We start from the raw sequence: 12,988 nt of genomic DNA, 5'->3' as shown, positions 1-12,988 counted from the left end.
ATTTGTAAATTGTTGTTTTGGAAGTGGACTTCTCCTTTAATGTTAACAAACACAACTTGTGATTTACAATACGATTAATAAATGCTGTAGACCTATTGTTTATTTTTAGTTCATGTTAACTAATGAACCTTACTGTAAAATGTCATTTTAGCTCTCATATTTGTGACTTCACATCTCACAAATCATTTTTTTTTCTTTCTTCTAATAATAGTGATAATATGTCTCACAATTGCAAGTATAGGCTATTTCTCATAATTGACTTTATCTCCTAAAAATTCATAAATGCAACAAATTGTCACTTATATCTCATAACGTGACTAATTTTCATAAATCCACCTTTATTTCTCATAATTTTGACTTTTAGTTCCAACTACAGTCTCAGTTGCAACTTTATTTCTGTTAATTGCAACTTTTAATATCACATATTTGTCTACTTATTTTGCCGTGTATCACATAATTTCGTCTTCAAATCTCACGGTCCTTCCATTGCTAATTTCTTATTGTGAAAATGTTCTTTGCAACTTTATTTCTAATAATTTAGTGTTTTTACTCCGAGGCAGAAACAGGCGTCCACATTATGTAGATACATCTCTAACAGGAAATCTGCGTTCAGACAGCTCGTGAGTGTGGCGTGTGTATTTCCCTTAACTTATTAAGTAATTCGAGAAGTTCAATCCTGCTAGGAACTAACATGAAACCACACGAGGAGTCACCCATAACAAGGTTTATTGTGATTCAGCGCTGCAGTCAGTCCATTACATTTACGTGGTCAAGTTACAGACAAATGAGGAAGGAAAAGATGTACTTTGGTTACACAGTACTGTAATCCTTTTATTTTGTTGCAGTCTGTATTTTCACCGATCTTAAAGAGCTGCAGGTAAAAAAATCCATGTTATTATCATTCAAAATGCTTTTTAAAATAAACAAGACTACATGCGTGTAATGTGCTCACCACACTCGTACAGCTTGTTGATCTTCTGAACGTCAATGTTAGACATTTCCTGTCTCTGTCCGATCTGCACTGAAGAGTTAGGAATAGGAGTGATGGTTTCCTTGCCATACTGTATGGCGAAGGCGGTCCTGCAGGTGGAGGGTGAGAGTGAGAGAGAATTCCCTTGAGGATGTACTTCATATATCTGTACCGAAGCATGATTTCAAAAGTAATATGGGTGAAGCTTTACCTTCCATAATGCATGATGGAGTTGTAGTCATAAGGGGTATTCAGATTATTTGTGTCCTTCTTCTGAAAGTTGTATGCAGATGCTGTGCAAGGGCAAACGAGTGTTCGTTGGTACTGAGGTTTTCATTATGATACAATAAAAAGATTGTTTTTTAAAACGCCTCTAGAATTTTAGATTTGTCCATGTTTGTTCTCTGACCTTGTGGAATATTCTGCCAGTTGATCTGGACGTACTGGTCTCTGTCGCTCCTGGTGTGTTCGTGGTGGAAGCCCAGAGAATGGATGAGCTCGTGCTCAATGATCCCGTGAGAAACACAGCCGTCCACGGACAGAGACAACTGCTGTTTACCGCCTGATCTCCCTACAGTAGACGAGCAGCTGTAAAGAAAGATATATATTCAAAACACTGAAAAATCACCTTCAAATTACAATTATTTTTACGATTTAACTGTTTTCTATTTTGATATATTTTAATGTGTAGTTTATTTCTGTGATGAAAGCTGACTTTTCACCATCATTAATACAGTCTTCAGTGTAACATGATTCTTTAGAAATCATTCTAATATGCTGATTTTGGTGTTCAAGAAACACATTAATAATGCTGAAAACTGTAGTGCTGCCTAATATTTTTGTGAAAATGGCGATACACTTTTTAAGAGCAGAAATAATAGTACATATTTAAAATCGAAATGTTTTATAACATCATAAATGTCTTTACTGTCAATTTTGATTAATTGAATGCATCCTTGACGAATAAAAGTATTAATTAACAGCAACAAAAATCTTACTGACCCTAAACTTTTGAACGGTATTCAGATATACTCATGTATGAGTACACTACCAGTTAAAAGTTTTTAAACAGTAAGATTTTTTTATGTTTTTTTTTTTTTTTTTTAAGTAAGTCTTTTCTGCTCACTAAGCCTGATACTAAAAAATCAGATTTGAAGTCACAGGAATAAATTACATTTTAAAATATATTAAAATAGAAAAAAAAATAGCAAAAATTAAATCGATTAATCACGATTAATCACAACCAAAATAAAAGTTTTTGTTTATATAAAACATGTGTGTGTACTCTGTAAATTTATTATGTGTATATAAGACACACACATACAGTATATATTTTAAAAAATATTTATTTATTTTTCACATGCATATATATTTATATTCATATTATTTTTATTATATATAAATAAATTTAATATATAAACATAACATATTTTTCTTAAATATATACATTTTGTGTTCGTATTTATGTATATACACACTCATATATTATGTACAGAAACACTTTTATTTTGGATGTAATTAATCGCGATTAATCACTGCCCAGCAGTAATTTAGTTTTGCCATACTTTGCATAAAAAATGCAGGCTTGGTGAGCAGAAGAAACTTCTTTAAAAATTAAATATCTTTAAAACTTTTGACTGGTATTCAATATTCATGTGTGGTTAAGCTCACCCTATTTGATTCTCAATGCTGACGTAGTCCAATTGATTGGTTCGTGGAACAAAACGGACGCAGGTTTTTGCAGCGATGCTCTTCATTGCATTTTGAATCACTGCTTTCTCATCATCATCTATTATAAATACACACAAAAAATGTATGTTATTGCATTATTTTGTTATATTGATGCAGATAAACATAAAAGTGGATTTCTCATTACTCACAGAAATCTTTAGCAATGGTATATGGCACTTCAACCAGTCCAGATGGGGATTTTGGCCATTTGCAGTAGTCGTTCAAGCATTTCATGGCATTCCTTGTTTTGGGTAAGGCTATATCTCCCTCCAGAAGCACATCACTGATCTCTGATCATCAAAAGAAAAAGAGAATCATTTCACTAATTTAATCTCTTAGAGAAATGTTAAAAAGCCTGTTAAATAGTTATCTGTGTATGTGTTTTAATTGTGAAATATCACATACAAGCTATAAATAATTGGGTGCAATAGGACTAAAGGCACCCTGGGGTAAAAGGCGCTTTTCATATTATTTTCCCTCCAAACCACTAGATGGCAGAAAACCTTGCCGTAGCACTTTCCAAGATATACGTACAAATTTGGCTGATCCTTGACGCGATTGCAGGCAGTGGCGCAAAGTCGATTCTCGCTTGCTTGATCTAATATTTGATGTTTTAAAAAACGTTGTAGATTTAAGTAGCAAACGAGAATTTGCTAAAATTTTTGAATATATCTTGAGACAAAAGTCTTCTTAATGATTTTATTTAAGATAATTAAAACAGCAGTTTTTAATGAAATAGTATGTAAAAGTATGGTATTTGGGGTAAAAACCGCCCCTGCTGTTGAGGCTAAAAGGCACATAATTAACTTCATAATTAATAGAAGGCTGACTTTTCCATTTGTTGACATGACAGATGGTAAATATCATATATTATGTTGGGTGTCCATCTTAGAGATAATCACCATGTTTAGAATGAACCCATCATATTTACATATTAACATGCTATTAATCATATCATATTACGAAGTATCATTTGTTGTTACTACTGTAAATCTAAATTAAATTATTATGGGATTTCCTTAAGTGTTTTCAGAATCTTTATATTTTAAAATGATTTTGTTGCTGTATTTTAAAATATATGTTTTATATTAACATTTTAATGACAGTATATTTGTTGAACAAAACTCATTATTTATGTATCAAAATAAGCAGAAAATAGTACAAACTTTGTTAAAATGATAGTTTTGAACAAAATAAAAACATTATTTTAGCTAAATCATTTGTATCAATGTGTGCCTTTTACCCCATGCTGGTGAGCCTTTTACCTTGTGTGTGGGGTAAAAAGCCCCCCTTGCCACCTCATACATTTCTAAGATTTTTAAACAAAATGGACAACTTATATTACTAGTATATTAATAAAAAGCATTAAAGGGATAGTTCACCCAAAAATGTGAATTCTGTCATTAATTACTGAACACAAAATTAAGATATTTTGATGAAAACTGACAGCTTTCTGCACAGACAGCAGCACAACTGACACATTCAAGGCCCAGAAATGTAATAAGGATATTATTAAAATAGTCCCTCAGTGGTGCAACCAGAATTTTATAAAGCTACAAGAATACTTTTTATGCCTAAAGAAAACAAAAATAACAACACATGGACTATTTTAATGATGTCCTTACTACCTTTCTAGGCCTTGAACGTGTCAGTTGTGTTGCTGTCTACGCAGGGTTTCTATGCAGAAAGCTCTCGGATTTAATCAAAAATATCTTAATTTATGTTCTGAAGATGAACAAAGGTCTTAGAGGTTTGGAACAACATGAGTGTGAGTGATTAATGACAGAATTTTCATTTTTGGGTAAACAATACCTTTGAAAATGCCTAACTTTGTCATCTAGTAAATGACCATTACCTTTGTTTGCTTCCAGAATTCTTGAGAATATATCCATATCATCATGCTTCTGAGACTGGATATCTGAACAAAGAATGGCAATATTAAACATATTTCCTTCCATATTTCCATATTTCGGTGTATTTTAGTGGTCTAAATTAGTAATTCTGGTACTGGGGACCCAAATATTGCATAAGTTAGTGGCAGGTCATTCATGAACAATTTCTTCATTGCTTCTGTCACATGACAACTGAACAAAAGACTTGTGAGGTAAAGTAATCATATATTTTCCTCATAAATTATCTGCATTATAATGCCATTTAACCCCACTCAAATGAATGCAATGACTTGAATAAAGATTGAACGAACACATGAGGGTTGAATAGAAACTCACCTTGATCAGTGGGCAGCACCTGTGGAAAGAGCAAATACAGAGTCAGTGTGAGCGAATGAGTGAAGGATGCTTGCCTCTGAGAGCTTCTGCTCTTACCGTAGCAGGAAGACCTTGAGAGAGATTTAGCAGCACGGCCCAGATGGCAAAAAGCAATATGCAGTCCATTTTTCTCAAAAAAAGATTTCTACCTGAGACTGTGAGAAAGCTGAGGAGAAGCCTTTCTTATATAGAGGACATCTGGGAGGGTCCAGCATTGGGTTTAGGGTTAAAATCAACACAGACCACTTGAAAAGATCCGAAAAGCTTCTAGCATAAAGTTACGTCAGCCTCACCCACTATAAACAAGACTGAGTTTATTTGTTTCAGAATTAGACTAAAACAGCAGCATTAGGCATGACAACAAGATGTTGCTCAAACAGATTAAATACAAATATAAATGTCAAAAGTTAATTTTCTATGTACTATATTAAAAAGTTTGGAGTCAGTAAATTTTTTTGAAAGAAATAAATATTTGTATTTAGCAAGGGTGCATTAAGTTGATCAAAAGTGACACTGAATGATCTAATTATCAAAGAATCCTGAGAAAAAGTATCCTGGTTTTCACAAAAATATTTAGCAGCACAACTGTTTTCCACATTGATAATAACAAAAAATGTTTCCTGAGCATCAAATCAGCATATTAGAATAATTTCTAAAGAATCATTTGCCACTTAAAGGAGAAGTCAACTTCCAGAACAACAATTTTACAAATAATATACTCACCCTCTTCGATGAGACGATGTTCATGTCTTTCTGTCTTCAGTCGTAAAGAAATTATGGTTTTTGAGGAAAACATTTCAGGATTTTTCTCCATATAATGGACTTCATTGATGCCCTGATTTTGAACTTCCAAAATGCAGTTTAAATGCGGCTTCAAAGGGCTCTAAATGATCCCATCCAAGGAAGAAGGGTCTTATCTAGCAAAATGATCACTTTTTTCGAAAAATAAAAATTTGTATACTTTTTAAGCACAAAAGCTCATGTAGCACAGGCTCTGGGATGCACGTTCACGATGCTACAAATTAATAATGTGTCGTTCTTGAACGATTCTTTCATTTTGAACGAATCTTTAATGTGACTCAGGAAGAACGAGTCGTCTCGGGGAGTGATTCCTTCAGTCGCGTATGCGCAACATCCTATTAGCTTCTGTACTGGAATTAGTTCACCTGTTCGAGTCTTCGGGTTTTTGAGTCGTTCGTTCATCTTATGGGGCTGTCACGTGACGACTCAAACATGAAAACTTGTCAGATAAGAGGTGAGGTGAGGTGAGCTAATCATAGACTAAAGACCCAGATAAACAATGAATTTTTTATCTGGGTAATACTCTACTCCACATAATATACAGCTTTTAGTAAACTTTAAATGAAGCAACTCAACGTTCCTTCGTTACTAGTTCTAAAGTGACATTTTTGAATTAGTAACGGAGGCTTGGGTTCAGCTGTTACTGTCAAACTGAGATTAGAATCCATGGTGGAAGAAAGTAATTCCATACAAAAGAGGGTTTTTAAAGACACTCCATTGTTGTTTGTTATGTTTTTACACACTTGTGCTGTCGAACTGTTGTATAAATGCAATCACACTCGTAGCCATGAGATATGGTTGTATACTGGCATGCTGTGATTACCTACGGCGGAATCGCAGCTGTGCTGATATACAGCCATAATCGCATAGCTACTCATTTGATATTGCTCATTTTCATTATGTGTATTTCATTTTCTAAATTCAGCTAGAAAAATATTGTTTTGATTATCTTTAACCTTGATTTATTTTTAACCTTAAAATATTTTTTGCATTTTATTCCATTGTTGTTTTTAAAAATATATATATACTTTTTTAAATTATATTTTCTTTGTAAATTATGAAACGTTATGCGAAAAAATGTGTCCTGCATTGTCATGTCACTACTGAACAGTGTATGTTTTAGTCCATTGTCTGAGACTGATTTTAACTACACCCCTACATTTATGATCAGGAAATATTATACGTGTCACTCTCTCTCATAGCGACATGGTGTGAGTAGATGGGTCCCATTATTTTGAGGTAAATATGTTCAAACTTCTGAAAAATCTGTGTGTAACGTTAAAGAATGTCACTACTGAACACCATTTTTCTATAATTAAACACACTACTTTGGGAGTTATTCCATAACATTTAGTTTTTATATGTGTACAACTGTTCAGAACTGTACTAGCTCACCATGTGCTGATTAGCATCTTTGAGCTGGGCTCAAAAGTATCTAAAATTGTCACTACCGTAACAGTCATGACCAAAACATGTCATCATTGTTTCGGTAGGGGACAAAAGGGAACACACAATCCTTTATTTGGGGAAAATAAACAAAATGTTTGTGCACTTACGCAAAATTTTAGTATTTTAGAACGTCTTTGTAGTGTTTTAGTATGTATTCAGTGTATGTTCAAACTAACGAATCCTTAACTCTGAAATCAACTTATGATCAACTTTTTGCCTTTTACAAAGAAAAATTTGATTCAAAATACAACAAATCTCATAAATCACACTTGGAATATTGTTAAAGGGGTCATCGGATGCCATTTTCCACAAGTTGATATGATTCTTTAAGGTCTTAATAAAATGTCTATAATATACTTTGGTTAAAATTTCTCAATGGTTGCGCAAAACAGCACCCTTTTTACCTTGTCAAAATGAGTTCTGCAAAAATCATCCTGTTCTGATGGACTGTTCCTTTAAATGCAAATGAGCTCTGCTCGCCCCACCCCTCTCCTCTCTGTGGAGTGACAAGCTGTGCTCAGAGAGATTGTTTACTTTACACATTTAGCGCGTTTAGCTGCAAAACTTGCTAACTAGCACGGTATTACTAAAGGTGATTGCAGAGATTCATTAAAAAAAAACCTTATTCTCACTTCTGCTGTAAGTGAAGCTGGATCACGAATGATTTGCGTGAACATAGACGCATTTATGTAGATCGGGAGGTGCATTCCCTTCACAAACAAACGTAATCCACTCCATCTTCAGAGGCACAGATGTCGGGAGTAAATGACAACCACTACGTTCTTTATTACATCCAGCAACACAACACCTCAGTCGCTCAATCTGAGATATTCTTGTCTAACCTACATCCCTGCTCCAGCATCGAAACAATTGAGGTCGGACTGTTACAGCTGATCTGAGGTAAGACGCTCATGTCAATCAACTATTGTGGGAGCAGCCTCTGTGGTTGTGACGCCACACCGACAGGCATCTGAGAACGGCTCGATTTGAAAAAAGGATATTATTTTTACAGATTAATTAAAAACTACTGCATGGATTTTTATCATTATAGGGTAGATGTGTACATGCACTGCCGACACACATTGTTCAAACAACATGTAAAAGTGAAGTTTGCATCCGATGACCCCTTTAAAATTGTAATTGTCAATGATTTACCTCTAAAACTAAATAAAATAGAAAAAAATACATTTACAAGGAAGATGCAAGCAAAATCTTAATAGGTCAATATAACTCTTTATTGAATTACATGTTGCTGTGTTTCGGTGGTGACAAATTTGTGGAGAGCACAAATATTCCATAACTTTCTGAAAATACAATAAGAGATTTAACTGCACAATTACTAGAAACATGTGCCTTGGATATTATCCCATTTGCATACATACACATTTTGTGGAAAAAGACAAGACGTTTCCAACTCTGACTTCGAACCAGTTCTGTAGAATGGCCCATACAGCCACATTGCATGGATACTTCTGTGATACTGCTCATGTATAATGCATTTTCATTATGTTTTTTAGAAAAATATGACTATTGTGATAGTCTTCAACCTTAATTTTACTTGGAAACAAATACACACTGCTTTTGTGGGCAGTGTGAAACAGGCCTAACAAAACCTACACACACAAAAAAACTGATTCTTCAGTAGTTATTTGTGGTGGTTAACGTACTCGTACTATACAAATATAAGTAAATATGTGACCCTGGACCACAAAACCACAAGTAGCATGGGGTATATTTGTAGCAATAGCCAAATATACATTGTGTGGATCAAAATGATCATTTTTTTTTCTTTCATGCCAAATCTTTTATGCCAAATCATTAGGATATTAAGTAAAGATCATGTTCCATGAAGATAATTTGTGAATTTCTTACCGTAAATATATCAAAACTTAATTTGGATTAGCAATATGCATTGCTAACTTAATTCAGACAACTTCAAAGGTGATTTTCTCAATATTTTGATTCTTTTGCACCCTCAGATTCCAGATTTTCAAATCGCAGCAAATATTGTCTCATTAATTTTTACAAACTTGACCATTATGACTGGTTTGTGGTCCAGGTTCACATATTCCAGAGTTGCCACATGAGACTTTTTGACCTTAGAAAAGCAAAAGTGATTTAAAACAGCTTTTGCCATTGTAGTAAATAAGGAGAATGAGGTTCCTCTTATTTTGCACCATTTTTATTTAGAGCCTACATGAAACAGCTTAGTAATTCAAAACAAACAATCAAACAAATAACTTGCATTGTGAATGCCAACTGAAACGTCTTGAGATACTGTGAAGGAAACAAATGTAATTGACTCAGAGGGTGAGGCTGCCATAATCCTGTGCTGAAAGCTTACCTTAAAACCCTGTGAAGTGCTGAAATAACACTTCACTCCAAACGACAGATCTTTTCAATTCATTCAGGTACGATCCAAGTGCCTTTCTTAAAAACTGCAATCCCCATTCACTTCAATTACACACCTTTTAAATAAAATAATTTATTTTAATTTTAAATTAAAAACAAGTCTTCCTTGTAGACAAAAACTCCCATCATGAAATGTAAACAACTAAGTCTACTATTTAATCTCTATAAATATGGTAATTATGATGTTCAGGCGTTTACATTTGCAGAAGAAAAAATACAAAACGCACTACTTCGGTGTGAAATTACATGGTTTTACTATTGTATTTATGTAAATGAAAAACAGCTATTACCTGACGTCATAAATATTTCAATCACCTGATATTTCACTATGAAAATGACAAGGTAATTCGACAACCTTGAGTACTAGTGACCATGTGTGATAAAGACAAAAATGCTTAATACCGCAAATTTCTCTCACTCCTATTGCGTTATTCTGTGCATTTTGTGTTTCTCACTGATTACCTTGGCATCACTGCACAGTGTTATCGCATTGTTGCTTCACTACAGGAGCTTAAACTGGGCCACATGCTCGGATGTCTCAACTTTCGTGGACGGAAACATATGACCTTGTGCTCGAGGACACTGTGTACAAAGACGTCACTAGACGGCAGACTGGCACAATCCACTTATCCGCTACGCAATCACATCACCGCAAGATGGCGCTGCGGCGCGTCCACTATGATGCAATTACACCATTCGCTTTTTTGGAATGTTTTATTATAGACCGCTCCAATCTATACTAAACGAATACGAAAAATGTTTCGTGTTGCATTCAGAACGAGAAGGGTTTGTAATCAAAAACAGATTATATTACAGTACACGCATGCTATCATCAAGTTATGTATTATGAATGACAGTCTTTTATGACTCACTTCATACCTACAACCTCGGTTACCATAAATAGACTACAACTACAAAAGGTTACTTATTAACTGCTTCTCCAAAAAAAAAAAAATCCCCTCATGTTTAAAATAACCGGTTTGATCAGTGTCTGAGAGTATTAAGCCAGTGCATTCTTCGGCTGAAATTAATGAACTGTCTATTTGGAGTTAAATGTTTTTGTGCGTTTCACTGTGAGTTTGTTCAAAAGAGACAGGCTGTTTAACATAAGAATGATTCAGTGTCCTCTTACTGCATAGCCTTCACCTCCCAGCTGTTGTCTTTTTGAGGCTATTCGTGTTTGTGTAGTCGTTCCCACCTGTTTCTAGGGTCATGACCTCTATCAGCATTCCAGAGCACCAAGGTGTGACCTTTTGTGGTAGAGCCATAAACCAAATTTACACAAAAGCGTCCGTCGGAAAAGATCTCATGATACTTTTTAAAAGTTGTAAAACATCAACCACGCGGTGACAGGACCGTTTAAATGAGGGCATGTGAGGAAACGTGCCGTAAAGGAGCTCCGCGTGAAGAGCTTCAGACAGAATGCGCCAGCGTGCAGCTCTCGGCTGAAATGCAGCGTAGGCTGCGTCGGGGAATGACCTTGAATTCAAGGTCGTGAGTATATTCTCAATGACAACGGGAACACTAGCGCTTCCTGATTTATTTCTAATGCATTTCCACCGTTGCTTCAACACAAACCCACGTATTTTGTTCTTATTAGTGCTCGTATGAATGCTTCATTTCGTTTATTTTTTACAAAACGGACAGGTTTCAGTCACGCCGTCTGAGGCGCATTCCTAAAATAGACCACTACAGCCTAGTGATTTCCTTAACGCGGGACTCTTTTCCGTTACAGCATTGCGCGGCTTTGGGACGCAACGCTCTCTTTTCTCTGTGATCAGGTTACGCGGATTGTAGTCTCTCCTTCTTTCTCTCCTTTCCTCTCTCCGCAGTCACTGTGAACTCTGCGCTGCTGGCTCGCAGCCCAAAACTGTTGTATGAACCAGCTGACTATGGGAGGCCTAGAGCAGCGAGTTGGGTCAGTGTCACAAGACCGAGCAGACTGACATTTTCCATGCCATCTAAAGCGATCCTTGATTTACAGGTCTGCCGTTTAAGCTTCTCTGGAACAAACGCGTTCTGTCGCGTTACTACGCACTCGGACCACACAGGCGTTATTTGAGCGTGTATCATCAGCTGATATAATATAGCCTAAACCATGCACTTCTGAAACAAATAGTGAAACAAAGGCCAAGTGATGATATTAAAAAGAGTTTTTCTAAGAACAATGAGTAATAAACATATGGCTTACAAAAACACTTCCAGGAAACTAAAATAACGCTGTAAACATGACTAAAACGTATCTGGTTTACAAAACAGACAAAAACTAAGAAACATAGGATACTCAAAGGTGATGCGTCACGCAGATATTCTGAGAACGTCATTTTACCGTTCTTCACTGTAAATTTTAACATGCCTCGTTTATTACAGTATGTTTTTTTTACTGTGTTTACTATAAAAAATACATGTATTGCCCCATTAAATGTCATTTGTTTCCATATATGGTAACGTCAGTTAACCAATTAACAGTTTTTTTTTTAGAATTTTTAGAACTCATTAACATTTCAACACTATCTCACGCCCAATCCGTACGATCTCACTCGTACGATTTTCTACAATTTATGTACCCCAGTGTAGGTTTTTGGCGAGGTTAGCTGTAGGTCATTCTTACAAATTCATACGAATTGTGCAACTCCCCTGATTTCACACTTACATCTCGGAGACGTCTATTTGACGTCTGCTTTTACATCTGCAAGACATACTTTATACGTCTATAGGACGTTTCCTATCAGATGTCAAATAGACATCTATTAGATGTCTTTAAGATGTTTCTGATTTAGAATGTATGTAAAACTGACATCTTACAGACGTCTGTCAGACGTTTGCGCACAGAAGACGCTTTCCAGATCTGGTGATCTTTAACAGACATCTTGCAGATGTAGCACATACGTTTTAGCTAAAATGATATGAATGTGTACTAATTAGCCTCCTCGCAAAATATTTACGAATTGCCATGAGATCAATGATTTCAACTGAAGCTGTCCGTATTATTCAATCCAGGGTTGGCATTAAATGCCACTAATCCTTGGAAAATTAGTCAAATGTTTTAAGTTCCCTTCATAGATAATACAAAATACTGCGTAGCAGTGAAATGCATCAACATTAGACCAGTTGTCGAGTGTTAAAGCTCACAACGAGATGCTGCAGCTTTTAAAAGGCCGAATTATTTTTGCAATCACGAATCTTGGCAGTTAATAAACGGCCTCAGTTTACATCACGCACTTTGCAGTCTCCAAAAATAGCCCTGGATGTAAGAAATTTGAATAAAGTCTTAGGATAATGGATCAAAAGTGTGTAAACTCGTGAGTCAGACATACAGTAGGTCAATTTCTCTTTATTGTTTAAAGCTCTGCTGCTG

The 12,988-nt window shown here is 35.3% G+C and overlaps 1 protein-coding gene across 1 annotated transcript in view; it reads right to left on the bottom strand.

Moving 5' to 3' along the window:
- Positions 1-929: 929 nt before the first annotated feature.
- The window catches only part of LOC127152840 (hatching enzyme 1.2), an 18,281-nt gene continuing 6,222 nt past the window's right edge, over positions 930-12,988 (bottom strand). Inside the window, exons 3-9 of the mRNA XM_051093695.1 lie at positions 4,930-4,948; positions 4,557-4,619; positions 2,851-2,991; positions 2,642-2,759; positions 1,380-1,558; positions 1,182-1,263; positions 930-1,080 (exon numbers count right to left, since the gene is read on the bottom strand). Of these exons, the coding sequence (XP_050949652.1) occupies positions 930-1,080; positions 1,182-1,263; positions 1,380-1,558; positions 2,642-2,759; positions 2,851-2,991; positions 4,557-4,619; positions 4,930-4,948 (753 nt within the window). The remainder of the gene's footprint in view (positions 1,081-1,181; positions 1,264-1,379; positions 1,559-2,641; positions 2,760-2,850; positions 2,992-4,556; positions 4,620-4,929; positions 4,949-12,988) is intronic.

The sequence above is a fragment of the Labeo rohita genome, chromosome 21, assembly GCF_022985175.1.
Source record: "Labeo rohita strain BAU-BD-2019 chromosome 21, IGBB_LRoh.1.0, whole genome shotgun sequence".
NCBI lineage: Eukaryota > Metazoa > Chordata > Actinopteri > Cypriniformes > Cyprinidae > Labeo > Labeo rohita.
This window is presented reverse-complemented; position numbering and strand designations above follow the sequence as displayed.